Genomic DNA, 25941 nt, shown 5'->3' on the forward strand with positions numbered 1-25941 from the left:
TGAGTAAAGATTTTAATTTTAATGAAGTTCAACTTAGCAATCCTTTCTTTTGTGATTAATGGTTTCTGTGTTCTTTTTAAGACATCTTTGCTATCCGAAGTTCATGAAGACTTTGTTGTCTTGTAGATGCTTTACTGTTTTACCTTTCATATTTATTTCTCTGATTATCTTTAGTTAGTTTTTGTGCATGGTGTGAAGTAAGTTTCAACATTCAGTGTTTTTCTACATGGATATTCTATTGACCCAGCACCGTTTAGCTAAACAACCATCCATTTCCCACTGAATTGAGTGGCTTTTCTGTGGTAAATAAGGAGACCATATGTTTTGGGTTATGTTTGCATTTTTCTGTATGTGTACCAACACCACATTATTAAAAAAAAAACCATATCTGATAGCTTAAAGCTCTCTAGCTTATTCTCCTTTAATTTTGCCTTTTACTATTTTAGCTTTTTTTCTGTAGTTTCATATAAATTTGAGAATCAGCATGTCAGTTTTACACATAGACACACATACACACACACACACACACACACACACCATACTGTTGGGATTTTAATTGGCATTGCTCTGAATCTAGAGATAAAAACCGAGAACTAACATCTTAACAATTTTAAGTCTTGCATTCTAAGTATTTTGTTCATCCCTTCAGTTATTTAGGTCTTTAATTTCTGTCAGCCATGTTTTGTAGATTTTAGTGTTCAGATCTTGGATGAGGTGTTTGGGTTTTATAAAAATGACTATTAATCCGAATCATTAATTGATAATGTTTACAAATCTCTAATAATTTTACTATTATTTAGAGCCTGCAATTGTATTAAGATCTCTAAGATAGCAATTTTCCATATTAGCTAAGTAATATCTATAAGTACTCAGTACTATAATTTCACTTACTTTACAAATTGTGTTCAGCATGTTTTTTGTAGTGTTTTTGCTGCTTATTTTAAAATTTGATTAAGTGGTAGCATTATTTAGAATCTGATTTATTTTCTGGTTAAATATATTAAGATGATACCCTGTCACCGCACCTGAGGTCTATGATATATTTGTTAAATGAAGGGGGAAATGGTGAGTCGGCAATTTCAATTTGGTTTTAAGTAGTTTATCTCCTCTCTATATTAAAAACTTCTAAGTTATTAAACCCAAACATCAATTTTAGACATAGAGAATTAAAGTTGTGATTAAATGATGCCAAAATATTTAATCAATTTAGTTTAAAACATTAAACTAATGGTCTTAACTGTCCAGTTGTACAGTTATCTTGGCATAATTCAAAAATTGGCTGTAATTTTGTCTGAATTAACTGAATTAGCCTGATTCAATTTAAACATATCCTAAGATGTTGAAAAACTGGTGTGTGCATATCCATTACTGTATTAGTGTGTAGTGGTAGTATTAAACGTGTACATTCACTGAGTTGGGACTATCTTTTATTTCTTTGACTATCACTAAGTGCTGTAGCACATAAGTAAACTCTCTCAATTATTTTATTTTTTTTTAAATTATAGGCCACTTTTGTATGGTAGAGATCTTTGCTTTTTAAATTTTATTTTAGTAACTTCCATATATGTTCCCTGTAGTTTTTAAAGTTTAATATCACCCAACACCAAAACTTGAATTAAAGTTGTGATAAAAATATACTAGTAGTTCACTTGTTTTACTGTTTTACTTTGAATACGAAAGTTTAATGATGTTAAAACTAGCTTATTTCCAAATGTCAAGGATACATAAAGTGTTCAAATAATAGTTATAATAATAATGGCTAACACCAACATGTATTCACTGTGAACCAGGCAGTGTTCTTAGCACTCTACATAAATAACCACAGGTAACCCTCACAAAAACACTGAGGTGGGTAATGTTCTTATCCTCATTTTACAGAAATTTAATAAATGGTTTAATTTATTTCCATTTTATCTTAAGTTTCTGATTGTACTGTGTAATTAAAATTCATTTGAAGAATTTGATAGAAAACATAATGCAAATCTTCTATGCTTTTTGTCTTTTTAAATAGAAGAATCATGCCCTATCCTGAGAATAGAGGGACATCAGCTGACCTATGACAACATAAACAAAGTTGAAGTTTCAGGTAGGCAATATAATCCTTTGCAAAGTAATATTTTATGTAAAATTATCACCAAATGCTAGATATGGAATACATTATAGGTGAATCTTTGACACTGCAATTTAAGATCATAGCATTAACATAAAAATTTTAAGAATTCTTTTTAATTTTTTTTTTTTAACAGTCTCACTGTCACTCAGGCTGGAGTGCAATGGTGCAATCTCAGCTCGCTGCAACCTCCGCGTCCTGGGTTCAAGCAATTCTCCTGCCTCAGCCTCCCAAGTAGCTGGGACTACAGGCACATGGCTAATTTTTGTATTTTTAGTAGAGATGGGGTTTTACCACATTGGCCAGGCTGGTCTCGAACTCCTGGTCTCAAGTGATCCATCTGCCTTGGCCTCCCACAGTGCTGGGATTGCAGACGTGAGCCACCACTCCCAGCCCATAAAAATTTAAGGTAGATGATGTAGAAAAAGTTCTGAGAGCAGGGTTCTATATGTTTAATCTGTGATCAACAATACCTCAACTTCTTGGAGGGAAAAAAAAAAAATTATTTAAAATTATACAAGTTGTGACCATTGTAGAAATTTTGGAAGAAGAAAAAAAATTGTGAGAAGGAAGATGTCACTACCCAGATAAAGATAAGATTACCATTTTGGTAATCCTTCTTATCTTTCCTTTTGGTAATCTTTCTTATCTTTCTTTCTCCTTCTTTTCCTCCTCCTCCTTTCTCTCCCATGCAAATGCTAATGAGCGTGTGACACACAAACACGTATAATTCTTATATTACATTCATATGTAAGCATTTCCTCTCATCAATATACATTTCTTTAAAGCATAATTTTGTAAAAGGTTGCTTCGATTTAAACTGAATGGCTGTACTATTTTTAATCTAATTTTCTTACTTTAGACATCAGAGCTGCTGCAGTGAGTTACTCTAATTTTTACTTAAGATAATTCCTAGCTCAAAGGAAATTAAAATTGAATTTTTTTGAAATATATTCATGAAATTTTTTCTAGAAAAATGGCTACACGTTTTATATGCAAAGTGAATTTCATTCTCTTTTACACTAAAGGGAGAAAAATAAAATCAAGAAATTTAGCTGATCCCAAAGATTTTGTTTGAAGTAGATCAATTAATAGATAAGGGCAACACAAAATTCTGTTTAGAAATCAACATTTCTATTAGTTTATTAAATTTAATAAAACTGCTGTATTGAATCATTTGTTGCATTTGACAGGTTTTGATCTAGGAGAGAGCTTTTCTCTAAGACGTGCATTTTGTGAAAGTGATAAAACCTGTTTCAAATTGGGAAGTGCACTTCATGTTAGAGACACTATGTAAGTAAAAAATTATTTTCTTTATGTTTAATAATACTTCATAAATTATTTTCTAAGGAGATTTCAAATAATTTGTTTTAAAAATGAAGTTTTTCAATAGCATCATCCTCACTGGAATGTGGTGGTAAATGTGTTGTTAATGTATTTGTTGTTTATAAAAATCATTGCAATCTAATCTTTGCTCTACAGTGTAAATACCATTTATATATACAGAAAAAAGGCACAATCATTACAGAATAGTAATTAAACCCATTTCTGAAGAAATATTGTTTATGTTTAAAGTAGACATAACCAATATTAGATTTTTCAATGTAAACATTAAAACATTAGGCATTATATAGATTCAGAGCCAAAAGACTGATATTTATTGTATAAATTTTTAGATTTTCTATGCTTCTTAAGTTAAAATAAAATAATTTAGCTCTTAGGTGTTCATCTCATCTATTGTATAGCGTACATAGTAAATAAAAAGCTGTTTTTGTGCTTTTATTTTTGGTCTTGATATTCATTTAATTTTAAAATAGATTTACCAAAGTTTTCTCTTATTTTTTCTTTCTTTTTTCTACAGATACACTTAGAGTTAAAAAAAAAAAATCACTTTCCATTCAAATAGTGACAATTGGTCAGCAACCATACAAGGCAACAGTGATTTCCCACATAGTTGACAATAATTAAAGGATGACTTGATAGTAATTCAGAAAGCTGAGTTATCAGGCAGACAGGTAGCACATATGGTCAGGATAATTATTCCTGGAGTCCAAGATGAATGTTCTCATGTATGAATATACTGCAATAAAAACCCATCAAAATTCTACTTAATATGCAACACATATGTTTTTGTGTGAAAATATGTATTTATGTTCTCACTTCCTGGGTGGTAGCCTAATATTTAAGACAGACAAGATTGTGGAGAACCTCAAAATTTGAATTCTTAAAGGGAAAAAGCATTAATCATCTCATTGCCCTTCCTCAGATGTTCTGGGTAAATGAGGTTCATAACCTATACTTTTTCTTTGAGAAAAGTTTCTTTTAAACCTATTTTGTGATACTTTTGGTAATTTTCATTTAATGACTGAAATGGTTCCTTAAAAGTAAACTGCTCAATACTTGGTAACAAACAAGAATATTAAGGAAGGAAGGAATTTCAAATCAGGGGATATAATGGGTGATTGTTAGGTGGGACACTTCAGCAGATGTAACTGTACAGACCTGTGCTACAGCGGCTGCTGTTCAGGTGATCTCATAAGCAGGCATTAAACTCTCAGGGCACAGCAGTTCCATGCTTAGGTATGCATATGCCATAAAGGAAAGATGAAAAGCGCAATATTTCTTACATGTATATATTTAGATGTTTCTTAACTAGTAGTAGATAACTTTAATTAATAAATTTAAGAAAAGCAATACATTCTGTTTAAAAATTAAGATGCATTTTCTCTCCCCACCTTCTTTTGGATTTAAACCCCTGTAATTCTGGCCAGATGGCAAAAGGATTGGAGTGAAACCTTTTAAAATTCACTGGACTGCATGTGAGAAGACTTAGCTAATTTTAAGTAGCTACATTGGAAAACTTGCTGCCACGTTTAGACAATGCTATTTCTTTTTGAATTCATGTGATTATAAATATTAGGCATGACTTGGAATTTGTTTTCTGAATTTTGGGTTCGAAATCACTGCCCAATCCATGGGTAATGAATGTAAGTGAATTCTCTGGTTCTGTGGAGCAGAACTCTGGTACCTCCACTATAGGAAACTGGGGGTATCTGGTTGAGCTGCCCCGTGAGTGTCAAGTAGCCTGGCTCATTTCCACTTACATTTCACTTGTTGAGCCAAGTATGCTAGGATGCTTCTCTTGCATGACGCCATTTTGATTTTTCAATGAGGCTGGAGTAAAGTTGCAGCTATTTATATATTTGTAAATAAGCTGCTTTGCAGTCAGCATGGGAAAAGGCAGATACTATTTTATATGGAAAATGTGGATGCTTTCTGTGCCTGAGCTTGCTTTTATTGTTCTGGCATAACTCAGGTGAGATTCATGAGAGGAGAGACCTAATAAGTATGTTGGTCTGATACCTGTTAGGCATTTTCAATGCCTTGGGCCTTGCTTAATGTAAAACTCCCAAAGACTGCTTTTGCAGGGGCCTTCCAGATAGACATCTGTCAGGTCCACGACACAGGTACTAACAAGGGTAAATCGTGAGTCTCAGGCAAAATTCAAGTCACCTTTTATCTCTGGATAACAATGCAGTAACCAAGGGCTTCTGCCCTGGGCAATGGTGTCACACCTTATCAGTTGCCCATGGTTCTTTTGTGTCCTGAACCCATGCTAAAGTTATAGGGAAGCTTATGAGAGGTCACACAGACAGCATATATGTTCCCTGGAGGATGGTCCCTTCCCCGGCCATTCCCCTGCCAACGATTAATTGTGGAGGCCACATTCTAAATATCCAAGGAGTAACTTGTAAATTACACTGCAGACTGTCCCCACAGGGGGCCACAATAGCCAACCATCTGCAGTGAGGGGCTTGGAGGGTTCATGGCCAACACCAGGTTTTTTTGTTGTCGTTTCCCTACCTTTAGGGTTGTTGGGGCAGGCAATAACAGATTACTGTTCATCCCTTTACCTGGTTGTAGAAGGTCATCCTTCCTCTCATAGATCTGGCCACATGGCCTGGCCCTACATGGGTCAGTGACTAACTAGCTAATTATGTAACTTTCAGGTAATGAACCACAAGGTTAAGCCTTGATAAACTGCCCAGCATCAGTGCAGATTACCACAGGTGTCACCTCCTTGGTGATCACTATCTACACTGCCTTGAGTTCAATTTATTAACTACTTTATCTATACCTGGTTTTAAACCATATGGTGTCAGTGTTAGGCTAGACTGCAGCAGCAATCAAGACAGCAGCAGTCCTCTGGCTAGACCTATCTGTATACCATGCCCCATCAGGAATGGCGGGGGTGCCTCAGGCTCCATGGCCTTATCTTGCATTAGGACGATAGGCTTCAAGACCTTTTGTAAATCTGCTGCTAAGGGACTTGTACTCAGCATATATCACTGCTGCAAGTAGGGGCCCCACTTCGCTAAAGTGGATGTCTGCACCTTCCCTATCCAGGGGGTCGTTACCCATGAGTGTACCTACCATGCTGTTGGGTATACTCTGCACGATGACTATAGCCCATTCTGCCATGCTTTTATGAGCCTGAAAGGCAGCATATGCACTTGCTAACTGCTTCCCAATCCGGGGGGTTGTTATCCGTGAATGCACCCATCCTGCTATTACTAACTGCTTTTCTATCAAGGAATACCAGAGCTCAGCTCCCTTCCATAGTTGGGACCAAAAGCCTACTGGCATTCTCAGGTGCCCCGTGCACTGCCATAGGCCCTAACTGAAACTCTCTGTGGTCACAGGCACATCTAGCTTAAATGGGCACCTCTGGTCAATTACCTGTAGGGCTTGTGCCTGCTAACTAGCCTGCTTGGCTACCAGAAAGACTGTCTCAGCAATATCATTCCAATCCTAGGCAAGAAGAGCGTTGCCGCTTCTAAATCTGCAAGAGAATCAGAGGTTAACATAACATCATTAATAAGATCATGACACATGGTGGGGCTATGCATATAGCCCTGCAGCAACACTGTGAAAGTCCATTATCAACCTCCTAAGAAGGCAAACTGACAGCCTTCTGCCTCCCCGAGGGCTGCCATAGCAGTAGTCACTTCATGTAGGCAGCCCCCTACATATGGGGTGAGAACAGCAGCCAGAGAGCCAAAAGCACTCGTGGGCCCTGAGCCCAGCACAAGATCTCTCATATGGGAGGGAAAGCGTTCATCATCTGGCCCCCAGGTATTCAAGTCAAACGGTCTGCTCTATACCCATCTTCCAGAGTATTTGCACGAAATGAGTATATGATCACCATTTACTCATAGTTTCTAGTATCTCTCCAGCATCATTCCAAACAGTCCGTATGGCTGCCATTAGCCACTCAATTAATGTGTGTTCACCATGCCCTTGTGCCAACTATTGGCACAGCTACGGCCACTGACGAAGGGAGGGGTGAGTTGTGATAAAAGCCTAGCTTTTCCATCTCGGAGGTGGAGCAAGAAATGCTGCCAGCCCCCTTGTGCCAAAGATGGAGTAGCCAGGCAGGGAGGGGCACTGGGTGCTGCTGACACTGTTTACCTGACTCTAACAACTCAGTGGGTGTGTGAGCACTGTAAGAGGTGTGTTCCACCACTGTGGGGGGCCCCAGGCCTCTCCACTGGGTTCCCATCGGATGGTCATGTTGTACCTTCTGACAGATCATAGGGTGAGCCTGCAGTGGTGGAGCCCCCTCCTCCTCAGGATCAGACCAAATGGGACTGTCCAGCCTGGAGGACGGGCTCAAGGTCGCACTAACAGCTCTTGCTAACTCCTGTTCCAGGCTGTTTATCTGGGCCTCCAAGTGCCCTGCTTGTACCTGGACGTCCCTCACCCCCAGGTTTTGCTTCAAGCTGTGCATTTGGGTCCCCAGGCACACGGCTTGCACTGGGAGGTCCCTTATCTCTGGGACTGAGTATATATTTCACACAGTGCAGTCAGAAATGCCTATCCAACTCTGCTGGTGAAGGTGCGTTCCTTCTCTGTGCTGTGTGCTTCCAGTTGCCTTGGTGCTTTCTCCACACTTGCAGGAGACGCATCAACTGCCTCCCACATTTCCACTGGGGCCCATCCAGGCAGCACCACTGACACCAGGTACCACAGCCCATGCTGCAGCCACATAGCCAACCCAGGAGCCTTCAGGGGCCAAAGACTCACTCACCGTATCCTGCCAACTATGCCAATTGTCAGGTCCATGACTACGCCAAATGTTATGCTGGGGTCAGGTTCCAGCTCATGCTGAGGTCTGAAGGGAGTGGGTGGGTGAGCAGAGAGCTAAAAGAACACTTGGAGGGCTGTAGGCAGGTGAAAGGTAGTTTTATTCAGCAGCTCTCTCATCGGCAGCTTACACACACTAGGTCTCCCACACTGTTCACCTTGTCTTGGCTGCTTCATCCAGTGGCTCCCACACACAGCTGCATGGACAGCTCTCCCTTCAGGGTCAGCAGCTTAACTCTTTCCCTGGGCATGAGTGAGCTGAGCTGTGTCCTGGCTCCCCACTGTTCATCTGCAAAGATGGACAGCTTTGACTCTGTTTTTCTCTGAGTGCAAGTGCACTTGTACAGTGTCAGCAGGGCAATTATACCTTTCACAGACAATAGTGGCGTAGGGCCAAGGGATGGCCTTCCTATGTTATGGCTACATGGCTGTGATAACAAGTGGAGTTATATGCCTATGCTCTAAACTCACTGAGTCACTCTGAATGTTTACCTCGGCCTATCCTTGACCAAAGCACAGCCGTGTTCCTTACAACGTCATTGTACACTTAGAGGTGGCGCAGGCTGAGGGGTTTTATGAGTTTTGTTGGCTTTAAATTCATGTCCATTTCTTCAGTATTTATGGGATAGCATAATAATCTTCAGCAAGTAGGAAACCCAAACTATAAATTTGGAAGCTGTGTAATGTTTTTCAGAAATATTTGAACTCTGGACTTTAACAGTTCCCTTGAAAATAATCCTAAATATGGACAAAACTGTTATATGTGTTGTAGCATGATTTTTACCTTGTGTTTTCTACTGTTGAATGATTTATCCCTTGGGACTACCTTTTCTACACAGATCTTTACACCATTTTCAGATTATTATTATTTTTATTATTATCTGAGATGGAGTCTCATTCTGTTGCCCAGGCTAGAGTGCAGTGGCACCATCTCGATTCACTGCAACCTCCACCTCCTGGTTTCAAACGATTCTCCTGCCTCAGCCTCCTGAGTAGCTATGATTACAGGCGCGCATCACGACGCCTGGCTAATTTTTGTATTTTTAGTAGAGACAGGGTTTCACCATGTTAACCAGGCTGGTCTCAAACTCCTGACCTCAGGTGATCCACCCGCCTTGGCCTCCCAAAGTGCTGGGATTACACACGTGAGCCACTGCACCCAGCTGGTTTTTATCTTTCTAAATAACACTACAACATACGAGAAAGTTGATTTTTTCTGTATTTAGGATTATTTTCATATAATTGATTTTTAGAAATAAAATTACTTGTTCATTTTTAGGGATCTTGAGATATACTACAAATTATGTTCAATCATTGTTTTCTCCATGTATTCTGCATATTTTCCAATATCTTCTGTAGCACTAGGCATTATCATGTTAAGATTTTGTGTTTTGTTTAACTTAAAACTTGTGCAGTTACAAATAGAAGCTGTAGTTTACTGTATAATTTTCATAGAAGTTCCTAAAATGTTTCTGTTTTGCTAAAGGGTGAATAAGAGGTAGCATTCGGTAAGTCACTGAAATGAATGCAGTCTAGTCTAGAGCTTATCCTTTTACTCAGCAAGCATTTGTTGAGCATCACTATGGCCCAGGCACTTTGCTAGGTTCTGAGCTTACGTTGGTGAAAGAATGCGGATCTAGTCTTTCCTTCCTGGAACCTGCTAGAAAGATACACAGTGCAAGGAAAAGCTACGCTTCCCCTTGCTTTGCCTTCATAGAAGGCAACTGAGATGTATTGCCTTCTATCGTTCAAGCGTAGACTGCATGACTCAAATCTCACCCCTTATAAAGGCTAAACTTCCTTAAGCATCACACACAAGGCTAATTTTCAATGTTTTCATTCCTTCCCTCTTAAGGGACTATTTTGTAACACATGGTTCATTTATATTGCTCTTCTTTGAGTCCTCTCCAAGTTCTCAAAACAAATTCAGAGGCTGAAAACTTGTTCAGAACTCTGATATCGAATCGTCTACTTGCTGAGTGTTTTAGAAGGATTACTTTACAATTCCATTAAGCTCTAGAGAATGCCTATTTATGCATCCCTTGGGTTTTCATTTGGGGCATTCCTTCATTGTGTAGATAGGAATTTTCCTATATAAGGATAGGTGACTTAGTTACAAAGTTGTCCAGCTGTTTTATGAGATTGTATGACTGTTACACATGATTATGTCGTCACTGTATTTCCTTCATTGCAGTTTGGCATACCAAGAATCTGAGGTTGTAAGTCATAAAGTCACACTTTTTTTAAATGGAAAGAACATATACAAATATTTACTTCTCAATAGTCAAAAGTACCTATTTTATTTTTTCTAGAAAATTCAGAATTGCTAATAGGCAGCAATAAATTTCTTAGTGTAGAAATAGCTATTAAGATGTAATATAATATGAAATATTATTAGTTCAGTATTTTTACCGGTTTTGGAAACATTGGATGTTATCATCATCAAATTTAAGTAAGTTGTGATTTTCCTCTTTCAGATTTCATATAATTCAGATTGGGAAAAGTAGAACATATCAGTAATTAATCATATGTGTATAAATTCTACAACATTCATATGACTTAAAGTTTTTTCTTGGACTTGAACATTCATTTGTTAGCCAGAGAGAAATAAGTTTGTTTAAAAGGTACAGAAATGTTTTAAGTTTAATGTCTATTTGTGAACATTAGTAGATAAAATCTTATAAAATTAAAATATTTTTGTGTTTCACATGAGTTAAAATGGAAAAACCATAAACTGATTTATATATTTAAGAAACTAAAGTTCTTATAGTAAGAAACGATAATGTCACTATTATTGCCTTCAAAGAATGTATTCTTAACAATTAAATTACCCAAAAAAGGCTCACATAAAATGGAATGAAAGTGAGAAGCTGCAATTCATTTACAAACTTATCCATTTTCTAGTCTGAAGTGTACATAAACTTTCTAAGGAAAAGAGGGTAGGTTCTCATTTCTGAGGAAAAAAGGAGTAGTTTTTCACTTGTCTTGTTAAAACACAGGACAGAACATTAGTAAAGAGTTTGCAGAAAGAACTATAAGATATGGTTCTTTCCTCTAGGGAGTGTGTGATATCTCCTCTTACGGGCAAGAAATGAAGACAAACTTAATTATAATTATAATTATAAGCATAGAGTTAATGCTTTAAATGTTCAGGGGGACAAATATAAGGACAAAATCCCTTATATTTGGGATGATAAAAAAATCTTGAAGACTGTGGGATTTAAACTAGGCTTTGAAGACTGAAGAGACTACTGAGAGTCAGAAATGAATCAAGTTCTGGGGAGAGGAAAGACATCCAAGGGGAGGGAAGGCCCTAGGAGGTTAAGACATGGAAAAATTCAATCAATATAATTATATGAGATAATTTATATCTGAGGAAAACATTGACAACCCAATTTATCCATATTCAAAGTGGCAGGCAGTTTGATTTTCTCTGATGCTCACAAACATTACATAAGCCCCTGGCAAAAATTTTGAAGAACTGATATACAATTTTCCTCACAGCATCCAGATGGCTTAAGTTCTAATGAAAGTCTGTGGTCATTCAAAATACATAATAGGTCTCTCATATTGTATCATATAATCAGAAAGGTATTATTTTTCTTTAGACTCCATTGCTTACATCAGAACTTCCATTCTTTGGCCAGGCAGGTAATTGTTCAGATATATGAGCCTTACAGAGTAGAGATTACATCCAACTGATTCATGTTTGTGTCCCTCATGGTACCTGACACACAGTGGTGTTTAGTGCTAGTTGAATTGATATGATCTTAAGTTTAAATTGAAGGAGTATTTGAAATTTATTGGTACAGCTACTTGCATATTTTAGGCAACCAAGAATTTCTTTTCACCAGCACCTCAAAAAAGAAGGCACCTTACTTTTACTCTGATACTAGATCTTTTCACCAAAGAAGACTTAAGGACAAGGCACATGTGACTACCCAGTTTCCAACAATGATAATTATTCTTATAATACCACCTTACATTTATGAATGTTATATGATTTACAAAGGAATTTTGCCTTCTTGTATCAATGGTACCACAATGACTTCTATGATGTAGTACTGTATCACCATTTTATAGATGAAAAATAAGGTTCAATGACATTAAGTAATTCACCTAAAATTTCAAAAATAATAAACAGTTGTGTCTAGAACTCAGTTCTTCTGTCTCCAAATCCAGAATTAATTTCTACTTTATTATGGCTAATTGCACGTAAATTATCTTATCTTATTATGTCTGTATGTCATTTACTTTGATAGTAGTGAGGTACCAGCTAAATGTACTACTTAGGAGTCATAATAAAGCAAATGTTCTCATAAAGCAATGAAACTACAGTGCTCTGTTTTGATAATTACTTGGGTCAGTCTAAAAGGCATTGATTAATCTGCCTCTATTGTTGCATAATATATTAGATTTTTCCTTTTTCCAATCATTCCTTTATCCAGTGAATCAATCTTATAAGGGACAGCAGAGCTTTTTGCCTGGTAGGGTTGTGTGAATGTATCTGTGCAGTGTACACTGCAGGTTTTCAGAATGTACAAAAGAAAGGCATGTAAGCATGTACTTCAGTCCTATCTTTAATCTTAATTTGGCTCATAAAAATGCTATGAGGACTAATTAGTTATTATACTTAGGTGGTAGCAAATGTGTTGCTTTTATAATAGTTGTAAACCTTCAAATAAGCATGGCCTTAAATTTATGAATTAGAGAATTGACCTTAGTGCATGATGCTTTGTTGTACTAGTGCTTCAGCATAACTTTATAACAACTCTAAAGATGTTTCTGTAGGCTGATTGGACTCTATGTATCATAAAATAGCATTAAATAGTCAAATCCTCCTTCTTAGACACAATCAGATTGTAGGATATAGTTATAATCTCAATAATAAACTTTGAAATCCATGTCAACCAAGGAAGAATAATTGTGCCAACGGATAAATCATTACTTTATTGTCATTTCAATTCTTTCAACTTAGCCACAAATGCTAATTAGAAAATAAACATGGTAGCAGAAAAGCTAGTTTATGTTATTTTATGTGATTCATGTAAGTTTCCTACATCTTGTTCATTATTTTATTTAGGTCAGCCTTACAATTTCATATGACACTTTTTTTTTCCAAATTAGGTGACATGTTTATAATTTTAGACTAAAGTAATAAAATATTCAAATAATTGACTTAATTCCTTTCACCATGGCTATATCTAAGTAATTTGGAAACAATCATAAGTTCAGTGGAAAATGTTAATATGAACACATGTGGTGATGCCATGCAGAATTAACATCTGGTTGGTTGAATATGAGACTGAGTTGACCAGATGTTTTGTGTTCAAGTTATTTTTCTTATTTGAACAATCTCAACAACTTCTCTCTACTTCATAATTTCTTAGTTTCAGCTGTTCTCCCTGGAGGCAACCTTCCTTCTTTCAAAGGTTAACCCCTTCACTTGTGCTCTTAATCCTCCCCTAGCCAGCCTCCTCTAAGACCTTGATCCACCCATGATCCCCCTGCTCTTGGGTCTTCAGTGCTCCTCTCTACAGTATCCTGGCCTCTTACTCTACAAATATATACTTAATCCTTCCCTATTATAGAAACATTTTCCCCTGGGCAGTCCCCTTTACTCAGAAACTTCTTAAAGGAACAACGTTACTGTCCACTTTTACTTCTTCACACATCCCTTAGCCCATTAAAATCTGACTAGGACTTCTTGAACACTATGGAAATTTCTCCCTCATAGTTGCCAGTGACAGCTGTCCTATCTTCAATGCCAGTGTTGACCTAGGTGTTGCACTAAACTTCCTTTGTGAACCCATTTCTGTCTCTCTCTGTCATACCATGCCCATCTTTTCTGTCCATTGGAATCTATGTATCCTAGAAAGCTTAGTACACATGCTACATTCTACACTCAGCTCTCACTAATGTCCTTCAAGTTTCCTTCTTTTTTTGGTGGTCCAATACCACTTTTTCTATAATTCTTATGTAATTCTGATCTCATTCTGACTTGTGTAATCTAAATGTTCTCAGGCCTCATTAATATGTGGATTTAGATGATATTATATTAACATCAATGCATAAATTGATATGACTTCTACTTTCTACATACATAACTGCTTAAAACCTACTCTTGTTATTTCTGGAAGCTCCAAAATTGATGTGCACGTGTTCATGTTCAAAAGCAGATATGCTTTTCTTCTTGTTTTCTAATTTTCTTATCAATGCATGTTGCCATTGCCATTGCTGGGAGTTCTCTGCATGAAAATGCTACTCTGTGAGACCCAACCAACTTCTGCTCATGGCTGCTCATTCTTGGCTCACAGGTGCCAGAGTTACCCTGTGGCTTATGATTGAGTGAGGTGTGCACGTGTGCTTTGGAAGCTGGTGGCAGAGATCTAAAGACCCGTTCTCTAACTGTCCTCTGGGCCCTGAGGTAGTGTATCTTGGGCACAGAGCCTCACAGAGTGTTTAACAAATATAATCCTATCAACTTCTGGCTCACCATCATTTGTGAGGTTCAAAAGCCAGTAGAAGCCAGGCACGGTGGCTCACACCTGTAATCCTAGCACTTTGGGAGGCTGAGGCAGGCAGATCGCTTGAGCCCAGGAGTTGGAGACCAGCTTGAGCAACATAGCAAAACCCTGTCTCTATAAAATACAAAAAAATTAGCCAGGTGTGGTGGTGTAGGCCTGTAGTCACAGCTACTCAGGAGCCTCAGGTGGGATGATCGCTTCAGCCTGGGGAGGTTGAGGCTGCAGTGAACCCTGATCGTGCCACTGCACTCCAGCCTGAGTGACAGAGTGAGACCCTGTCTCAAAAGATTTGAAAATAAAAGATATGGATACTAGGCAATTCTCTCTGTTATCCTCATGTTTGCCTCTCTCTTCTGATTTATCCATGATAAGAATATAAAGTTTCTTTTGGTTAAGAGGGTTATATCAAGAAAAAATATTTTATGGTATATTGTCATTATTATTTCTATGTTCAGCTTTGATGACAGTGAAAGAAGAAATTCTAACAAAGTATTTCATTCCGTTCCCAAATGATAATAAATACTATATGCTAAACCCTGAGAATTTAATGATGAATAGACACAGTCCCCGCCATTGAATTTCTGTTTGGAAGGAGAGGCCAAAAATGAGCTGTTATGGAATATGATAGCAATTTTTAGATATAGGTATGATAAACTCTGAGAGAACAGATGAAGCCAGGAAAAGCTTCATAGAGGAAGTGAAAAGTTGAGGTTCAAAGTGTGAATTTACCAGGTGAGCCAAGGGGCCAATGTGTGTTGTGGTGGTTAGAGGGAGCATCATGGCAGTTTTAAAGGTCAAAACCATTTGAGGAATAGTGAGAAATCCCATGTGGTTGATGAACACAGGTGAGAAGAATGTCTGGAGGTGGAGAAGCCTTGAAAGTGTGGGCTATTCTGAAAGGTCTTACTTGTTGGCATGAGGGATTTGAACTTTATTCATATTAAAAAAAAATGGAGGTGTAGTAGCAGTAGCATTACATGCTAGGAAAAACCAGCTGAGTGCATATGCCATTGGGAAAATCACAGCTTTCAATTAGGTCTAGGACCCCCTAGGCTGATCCTAAAGCAACAGTTGAGCTCTCAGACCCAAGGATACTTCAGAATATAGAGGACCTTTTGGGAGCAGGTTTGGGTTTATTCCAGGGTTTAAAAGAAACCTTTTCTGGCTAAGGGACACCAGAAAAAACTAAACTTCAAAGTATCCTCATTTCTAAAGAGCAGACTGTCTAATTTATCCTTGGTTTTTGTTATCTGGATGGCATCCAGTAGGGGGACTTGTTTTCAATGGAAAGTCGTTTACGGTGCCACATTGAACTAGTGCTAATCAGATCAAGCGTGAGATTATTAGAGAGTCATCCAAGCTTTGTTTTCCCATTAACAACCTATCTGCCTGAATCCCCTCAGCAAACACAAAAGGGCTAAGATTTCAGAGTCTCTGTGGCTGTGGAACTCCAACATCATCACCCAGCCTCGGAGGAAGGCATTTCAGACAAACCCTCTAGGCCCTGCTAGCCAAATTGCTTGTAACTGACAGGTGATGGTGGGTGTCAGCTGGGAAAGAAATGACTTACTATAAACTCCAAGCATCTCTCACTTCACTCGCAGGAAATGTAACTTGTATCATATTTCATTTCTCTTCCTGGAAGATATTCAGCAAGTCAGAGGCCTCACTGATACTTGTAAATACGGAAGTTCTTCCTAAACCCTGCCTCACACTTATTCAGAATGGCAGAATGAATTTGGAAGCCAGTTCTTGATATTTAAAAATAGATTTTTTTCCATTTAGCCATTTGATTTAATAAGCAAAATTAAATAAAGCTTGGTCCTGTTAAATAAATAAATAAAACTTGGTCTTGTTAAATATGATCTGGAAAATTCACTCTAGCTCTATCAAAATAGCACTTTGCTTCAAGGCTTATGCTTTGAGCTGGTTGAAGAATTACCTCCGGAACCACTGTAATCAGTAATTAAACTTTTTAAACACTTTGCTATGTAAATATATCTCACACTCAATTTTTAGAACATCATTTACAAAATGAAATTTCTCTAGAATAATAATGTCATCTTGCTTTTCAGTTTATGAGCACTGAAATTACAAAAGTTTCTTCATCTTTGTTCTTTTTTTATATTTTAGTTATTGTCTCGCATTCTTTATTATTTATTTAAGCAAAAGAACCAACAGGATACTGGTAATCATGAATTTTTCTTCCTAATCTTTTCTTGTTTTGCAGCTTGGTTTTATCCTTGCCTTTTTGTATATTTGAAACAGAGCTGTTACTACACAGAGATGTAACCATATTACAAACTGTGTTTCTTTTAGGAACACTGAACAAAAACATAAAATTTGAGCTTGCTATACAATGAAATTGCTAATTACTTAATATGCTAAGAAGCAAACAAATTTATAAGCTTCATTATTGTCTTTATTTTTCTTGACAACAACCCACCAGGGCCTAGTCATGGAGAATAAATGCAACCTACTGTCTGTTTCTATCTCCCCATAAATCAACAGTCAATAAATATGAGCATATTTTAAAATAGTGAATGAATTTTAAAATTTTCTGCTTTTCCCCGGCTTTGTCATGCTTACAATGCTAACCATCTGGAAGGGAGTATGAAAAGCAAAGTTTATCCTCTTAAGGCAGTTTTTATTGTCTTCTCATTAATTGTACAGCGGGGAATGTTCATTATTTGTTCAGTTGATACCCTCTGTCCCTGGGAGACCAGATACTTCACCTTCATTAAGTTAACTTTGTAGATAGCAATGCCAGGCCCTGATTTCACAACTCAGGGAATGAATAGAATGCAAGTTTACTGTATACCAGGAAAACCATCATGTAGGATTGGTGTAAAAGTTTCTCTTTCTTTCCATGATTATTTGAGATTGTCACATGATCATTATTTTCACGTTTTAAGAAATTACTTATCTTTTAGTTAGGTTACCATTCTACTGTTTTTCTTCCCAAAGTATTAAAATCCCAGTGTATTATTTTTCATTAGGAAAAGATATACAGAGGTACTATTTATCAGAACACTTTTTACCTTTCTTCACATTACCTAGTTTCTAGTATACATACTGTTCTCATAATTTTCACTACTACTTCCTGAAAGTTACACTCATCTTGACAGATTACTGTCGCCCAGGCTGGACTGCAATGGCCCCATCTCCGCCTACTGCAGGCTCCGCCTCCCGGGTTCACGCTGTTCTCCTGCCTCACTACAGGCGCCCGCCACCACGCCTGGCTAATATTTGTGTTTTTAGTAGAGACGGGATTTCACCGTGTTAGCCAGGATGGTCTCCATCGATCTCCTGATCTCGTGATCCACCCACCTCGGCCTTCCAAAGTGCTGAGATTACAGGCATGAGCCACCGCGCCCGTCTTTAAATTACACTCATCTTTAAGGAAATGCTTGATAAACCATGGCACACGTTTACCTATGTAACAAACCTGTGCATCCTGCACATGTACCCCAAAACTTAAATAACAATTAATATTAAAAAGAAAAGAAATGCTTGGTGAAAACTTCTAATTTTTCTAGAAAATGATCTAAGGGATAGAGATAAAATATTCCTGATGTGTTTTCATCTTCTTTAGCATGGTTATCTTTTCCAAAATCCAAAAGGCAGTAATTTCTATTTTGAAGTCATAACTGTGTGTTTTGTGATACTTCCTGATCTATGCTCAAAATATCATTAGAGGAAGGAACTGTAATAATTTACCTTTCAGGGCTACTAGTCACCTAGGGTGTGCAAATGTCAGAATAAATACTTTGCTTGGAGCGCAAAATATGATTAATTGTTGTTGTTAATATTATAGTGTGATTGTAAACATTTTATTTATTCATTTATTGAAATTAATATATTTACTTATATCTCTCCCTAATGCTTAGGAAAATAGAGACATTTTTCCCCTCATAGTGCCAAAATATTACTTTTAAGTCAGGTTGGTAATGATGAGGGAAATTTTATTCTTAACCAAAAAGATACAAGCAACCTGATACATTGGAAGAAACTAACCTTGGAATTAAAAGTCATGAGTTCAAGTTTCAACCTGACCTCTGGCAGAGTGAAGGTGAGGTAGTTATTTAATGTCTGCAGCTTTAATTCCTCATTTATGAAGTGAGATGATTGATCTAAATTTCTCAAAGTCCTTTTCAGCTTTAGGAGTATAGAACTACAGGAAACCATGATGTGTAGTTTCTTATGACTAACACATTTCCAAGGACTGGAAGACTTCTATGAAGACACTTTTGGTGAAATCTGGGAGCAGCTATTATATTTTGCTTCAGCCTGTAGAGATTTTAAACTTCTTTTTGAAATTAAGAAACTGATGTATTTGTTAACGAACTTCTTTTTCTATCAAAGTTTTTGATTACCTGCTTTAGAATCACATAGGATTTGACTTTTCCATCTGTTGTTTTCCTGATAAATGCAATATAGCGCAGTCTCAGGCCTCCGTGTTAAGGCCTTATGCAAGATAACATAGATTTTATGCTGAATACAAGTGTTGAGCACCTACTAACACTGGTTATAGGCATCATTGTGGATTTTCATGAATGGAACAAATTTTTATGACTGCTTCCTATATGCAAGGTACTAGTCTAGATGCTTGATTTACAGCCACAAGTCTTGCAGGACCCTGTTTTTGTGGAAATCACATTCCACAAAACGGGCAATAAATACATAGACCAATAATTCTTAAAAACTCAGGTAGGCACAAGCCTATGAAGAAAATAGAACAAAGTAATGTGTTAGATAGTGACTAGGGCGAGGACAACCTTAGCCCGTTCAAGGGAAGTGATATTTGAGCTGAGACCTGAACAATAAGGAAAAGTCATCTGAATCAAGGGTGTCTAATTTTTTGGCTTCCCTGAGCCACATTGCACGAAGAAGAATTGTCTTGGACCACACATAAAATATACTAACAGTAATGATAGCTGATGAGCTTAAAACAAATCACACACAAAAAATCTCATAATGTTTTAAGAAAGTTTACACATTTGTGTTTGGGCTGCATTCAAAGCCATCCTGAGCTGCATGTGGCCAGTGGGTGGCGGGTTGAGTAATCTTGATGTAAATGAAGACCTCTGGGAAAGACTGTCCCAGGAGAGGAAACAGGAAGTACAAAGCCCCAAGGTCTCAATGAGCCCAGTGTGTTCAAGGAACAAAACTCAAGTCATTGTGCCTGGAGCCTGGGTGCCGCACAGAGACTGGAATAGGAGATGATGTCTCAGAGGAAGGCAGTAGTCAGATCACATCATACCTTATGAGTCATGGTCAGAGAAATGAATCTTATTCTAGGAACCATGCAACACTTTCAGAAGGTTATAAGTAAGGGAAGGACCTGGTCCGATTTTGAAAGCTCATTCTAGCTGCTATGTGCGGGCCAGACTGTAAGGAAAGGGAAAGAAGGAGGACAATCAGGACACTATGACAGGAGTCCTGGGGAGAGATGGTGGCCACTTGGACTAGTGTGGTGATAGTGGAGATGGAGAGAAGTAGCCAGAGTCAAGATCTGTTTTGATGATAAAAACAGTAAGGGCTTGGGGCGGTGGCTCATGCCTGTAATCCCAGAACTTGGCGATGCCAACGCAGACATATCACTTGAGGCCAGGAGTTTGAGACCAGCCTAGGAAGCATGGTGAAATTCCATCTCTACAAAAAAATACAAAAAATTAACCGGGCATGACTGCACGTGCCTGTAGTCCCAGCTACTCAGGAGGCTGCGGTGGGAGGATCACTTGAGCCTGGGAGGTTGAGGCTGCGGTGAACCATGACCATGCCTCTGTTCTCCTGCCTGGGTGACAGAGTGAGACCCTGCCTCAAAAAAAATAAACCCATAAAACAAAACACAAAAACCAGTAAGACTTGCTGATGGGTTAGACAGGATGGGGGATAATAAAGGAAAGGCATGAATAAAGAATGACTTGCAGGGATTTGGGTGGAGCACCTGAGTGAATAGCCATGTCTTTTATTGAGATGTGGAATCCCTGTGGAGGGATGTGCTGAGGCAGCAATACAAAACGTTCAATTTCAGTTATTTAATTACATGCCTTTCCCCTCCACGTGGAGTGCCCACTAGGGACTTAAGTATGTGAGTCCAGAGCACAGGAGAGAGAAATAGACAAGGTTTATCTTGCTTGCATCTCACATCCCCTCCTTTTTGGAACTTTCTTACCAAACTCCCACTGCCTTAAGGTGACACATTTGCTGCCCAAGACTCAGCATCTCATCTTTGTCTGTGTAACTCAGGAGAGCTTCCTGCTCTGGATTTGTTCTTCTCTCTCTGTGTCTTCCCTCTTAAAACTTCTTTGCTTCATAGCAGTTCCCACAGATCTCTGCTCTGTGCTGTCCAAGGTGAGAATTAATTATTAGACTGTTTGTTAGTAATGTGTGACTGACTTTTTGGGACTATCTCAATATTAACAGAGCTTGTGTTTTATAAACACAAGGATTTTCCAGACAGGAAGAAAGCTCTAAAAGTAGACAATTAGGTGTTTTGGCTTGTTAGTGAAAGCACTTCATAGTTAGGAGGAATGTTGAATGTACAGTCTATTTAATAACAATTATACAAATATAGAGTGATCAAATGCTTCCTCTATCTCATGCCAAGATCTTTTCTGTAATACAGAAATCTTTTAGGTTTTATTCTATCTGTATTTCCTAATGGTTTTAAGTGAATTTTGACCAGAAAAAATTTTTCATTAATCAACTAGGAAAGAAAATCTACAGAATGAAGTTAATATGGAATGTGGACAAATATAATTCATTCTTAAAGTCCTATACATTGGAATTGCTTCAGGGTTAATAAAATGTGATTTTTTAATCCAACTCCATGTATATTACTACTAGTAACTTTGTAATTAGCTATTCCGTTTTAAGTAAGTGGACGAAATATTGTCATAGGTATGTTTTTATTTGAAGGTTTTTTGTTTTTTGTTTTGCTTTTTCTCTTAAGGCTTCAGTGATTTACTTATTATAAAGGCTGTAGGTTGGGAGTTCTAGACTTCTGCAACTTAATTTTTATCTACCAAAATAGAAAAAATAATATTTGTTAGTGCCGTTATCAGTTGTTAAAGAATTTGCCTCACCACCAGCATATTGAGGCATATGGCCTTTTTAGGTGTGTGAGGGGGTACAGTAGGTGTCAGTTCTCCCTCATCTCTGTCCTTGAAGAATATAGGAATAATTTATTGGTCACATTAGAGGCTAGGGTTATTTTTCCCAAGATGGGAATAGTTGCAATTTTTAAAAACCTGATCATCAGCACAATTCATGCTCCTTGCAAAAACTGAGAAAGTAGAGAAAATGTAAAGAAAAAAATAAAAATCTTCCTTAATCTTAACACCAAGAAAGAAACATTTTAATGTTAAGATTTTTATGAAATAAATGTCTTTTGGGGTCAAAGCCTCACTGGCAGTGGTTCTGAGACCTGGACACTGCTTGTACTATAATTAGTCATTTTTAAGGAGTCCTATTTCTGATCCCCTGGTTACTTCCCCAACCTTTTGTATGGTTTTCTTCCATTGTGTGTTTAAACAGAGAACTGCTGTACATAGAGAATATCAGAGAGCAGATGCAAGCTACATTTTAGATTTCTACAACATTGAAGTGAATTATAAGTTCAAAGGAATCCAAGATATATGAATTATAAGGCTTCAGAGACACTCCAGATTACATCTAGAGCTGGCTCCCACCCTCAGAGGCCAGTGTTAAGTGGACTCCCAAGCAGCAATTTTCCCTTGACATGCTTGGAGCACTTCGACCAACTTTAGTTTGACTGTGTGATGTTTAGTTAGCCGTATTTTTAAAATATTGATTTTATATTGAACTTTTTGTTAATCTGATGTACTTGTGCCCTCATTGGCCCATGAATATTTAGATGACCTTAATTAATGTGTAGAAAGAAGACAGTTTAAAATAAAGTATAAATTACACTTAAATTTCACTGAGTCTGGGCTCTTCAAATGTAGGTTAGTATTAATTTATGTGGATAAAATTTTCATTTATGACATTGAACTACATACAATATGTATTAAATGGAGGGAAGGCAGGAAATATCCCATTGAGAATTTCTAGTCCAATATATATATGTATGAATGAACTTAGCAAGTAAGGATCAACGATATTTTTCTTAATGGGAGTATCACTGAATAAGCAATGGATAGGATTTCTTATAGGAAATTACACTCAATTCGAAATATTCAAGCATGGATATCTTAGACATAGCAAGCTGTCATTATATCTCTCTGGTAACCCAATATGGCCTCTTTTATAACAGAAATTTTGGCAAGACCCAGAGAAACTATTCTGTGTCATGTTAAGTGTTTGTGCTTGTGTGGTATAAACAACAAACATGGTTTGTAAGAGTAGGTTTTTTTTTAACATTTTATTTTTAAAATGCAGAAGTTTTTCTTCAAATAGCATAATCTTGGCAAGCAAAATCATATTTGGACTTGAAAGCACAATATCAATTTCTGAAAGGGAAATATAGTAATTATAAGGATTTTCATTCATTATAAACTTAGATTAAAAAATCAATTATTCTTAAATATAAATTTATTTCAATGTATAATTTAAAATAAAATTGTTATATATTAATACTGATAATACTCTTATTTTTTGTCACAGCAGAAACTACTCATGAGATGCAAAAATATTTTCAGCTTTTGAACTAGATTATAAATTATTGAACAATAATTCTATTTAGTTTTTTTTTTTTTTTTTTTTTGAGATGGAGTCTTACTCTGTCACCTAGGTTGGAGTGCAGTGGTGCAATCTCGGCTCACTGCAACCTTCACCTCCTGGGTTCAAGCAATTCTCCTGCCTCAGCCAACTGAGTAACTGGGATTACAGGCACGTGCCACTCTGCCTGACTAATTTTTGTATTTTTAGTAGAAACAGGGTTTTACTATGTTTGCTAGGCAGGTCTCTAACTCCCGACCTCAAGTAATCTGCCCGCCTCAGCCTCCCAAAGTGCTGGGATTACTGGTGTGAGCCACCACACCCGACTTCTGTTTAGTATTTGTTTATTAAACATCAAAGTGTCATATCAAAATTAAGTATGTATCTGTCTCTCATTTGCTGGATCACTCACTCATTCAACAAATAGAGTGCCCTGTTGGGACTGCATTTAGGCTTTGTGAGTGATACAAAGATATGTTAAATGCTGTCCTTGCTTTCAAAGAGCTTTCAGTCTTAATAACAGAAGGACTGGTGACTGCATGACTATCATCCTAAGTAGAAAATGAAGAGAAAAAATGTTTTTATTATCTTTTGCTTTGTAAGAAACCACTACAAAACTTAGTGGCTAAAAATAACAATTTGTTATTTCTGAAGGATTTCAGAAAATCTACTCCTCAAAGAAAGCAATAACAACATAGGCAAAATTTGTCAAAATCAATATATTCTGAACTTTTTAGGGGCTTTCACAATCTAATGAGTGATTATTTTAAAAAAAACATTGAATCTCAGTAAGACTAGCAGGCTTTATGGCATTTTAATTTGTCCTATTCATATCCCTGTCTCCCCAACACAGGGTAGGCTTAAAAACTAGTAGCTTCAGAATCACAGTGAAAACTAGCTGCCTAGCAGCTGCTGGAAAGGGAAGAAAGAGTGTGAAGTTCATTAAAAGCTCCATTTTCAGGGAATTGCTATTATTTTTCCTGCCTGGTAGTTCCCTAAAAACCCCAATTCTTGGTTGGTCTTTATTTAACCTGATCAGAGCTTGTAAGAATCGCCTTTTCCTCTGGACATTAATTGAAAATAATCTGTGGCAATTGTTTAATATTGCAACTGCCTGAGGCAGCAGTTATAATTGGAATAAACAAGAATCTGATCAAAACAATGTTTAAAGAAAAAATGGGGGAAGAAGACATCCTATAGAAGGCCCTAGAAAGCTCCAGCGTATTTGTAGGACTCCAGATACATGTTTCTATGTTACAGGGCTGTGTGAAAACTCAGGAAAGGCCTGAAAAGGCCTTAAACTCTTATCTCTGGCCAAACTCAAAGCTTTGAACAAGCAGAACACGAAGGCTAAGGTGATTTATAAACTGCCAGCCTGAACATTTAAGGTATTTTCCATCACACACACACACAGGCCTTTGGCAAAGGCTGGGATGCTTTTAGGTCAAAGGTGTTTAACTATTCAATCATTAGTTGACTACTAAGCTAAATGAGCAGAGACTGCAGGATTCACACATGATGAAGAAGACACACTTTACAGAATTTTTCCAGGAAAGTGACTAAGCAAATAAAAAGCATCTACAATAATGACAACAAACAGCACCAACAGCAAACCATTGATAGGTAGAGTCTCATTTCCAATGTTGCCATATTACATTATTTTAAATGTCTACTTTTCAATTAACAATGATAAGATATGCAAAAAACAATGTATGTAAAACCATACACAGATAAAAGAGTGGCCAATAGAAACTGTTTCTGAGGAAACCTAGACATTGAACTTACTTAACAATAACTTTGTCTGCTATTTTAAATATATTTAAATAACTAAAGGAAACTGTAATGAACTAAAGTATGAGAATGATGTCTCACCAAATAGAGAATATCAATAAATAGAAATTATTAAGAAGTAGCAAATCAAATTTTTGAGTAGAAAAGTATAAAACAGAAATGAAAAATTTATAGGAGTGGCTCAAGAACTGATCTGAGGTGGGAGAAGAATCCAGGAACTTGAATATAGTTCAATTAGTCTTCAGCACAGGGGGAAAAAGAATGAAGAAAAATGAACAGAGTCTCAAGACTGTGTGATACCAGCAAGCATGCATAATAGGAATTCTAGGAGTTGAGAGTAAAAAAAGACTATTTGAAGAAATAAGAAATGCAAATTCCTCAAATTTGATAAAAATTATTAATTTATATATTCAGGAAGCTCAACAGACTCTAAGAAGGACAAACTCAAAGAGATCCACACTTAAGTCACATGATAACCAAACTGCCAAAAGTCAAAGAGAGAATTTTTACAGCAGCAAGAGAGAAGTAGTTGACCATGTACAAGAAGTTCTCAATATGAGTAAGCTGACTTCTCATCAGAAACCATGGAGACCAGAAGGCAGTGGGATGACATAGTCAAAGTTTTGAAAGAAAAAGACTGTAAATCAAGAATTCTATATCCAGCAAAACTATCCTTCAAAA

The 25941-nt window shown here is 37.1% G+C and overlaps 1 protein-coding gene across 1 annotated transcript in view; it reads left to right on the forward strand.

Annotated features, from left to right (window-relative positions):
* The window catches only part of COL19A1 (collagen type XIX alpha 1 chain), a 334506-nt gene that overhangs the window by 31599 nt on the left and 276966 nt on the right, over positions 1 to 25941 (forward strand). Inside the window, exons 3-4 of the mRNA XM_008013598.3 lie at positions 2012 to 2086; positions 3304 to 3403. Of these exons, the coding sequence (XP_008011789.3) occupies positions 2012 to 2086; positions 3304 to 3403 (175 nt within the window). The remainder of the gene's footprint in view (positions 1 to 2011; positions 2087 to 3303; positions 3404 to 25941) is intronic.

The sequence above is a fragment of the Chlorocebus sabaeus genome, chromosome 17 (genome assembly GCF_047675955.1).
Source record: "Chlorocebus sabaeus isolate Y175 chromosome 17, mChlSab1.0.hap1, whole genome shotgun sequence".
NCBI lineage: Eukaryota > Metazoa > Chordata > Mammalia > Primates > Cercopithecidae > Chlorocebus > Chlorocebus sabaeus.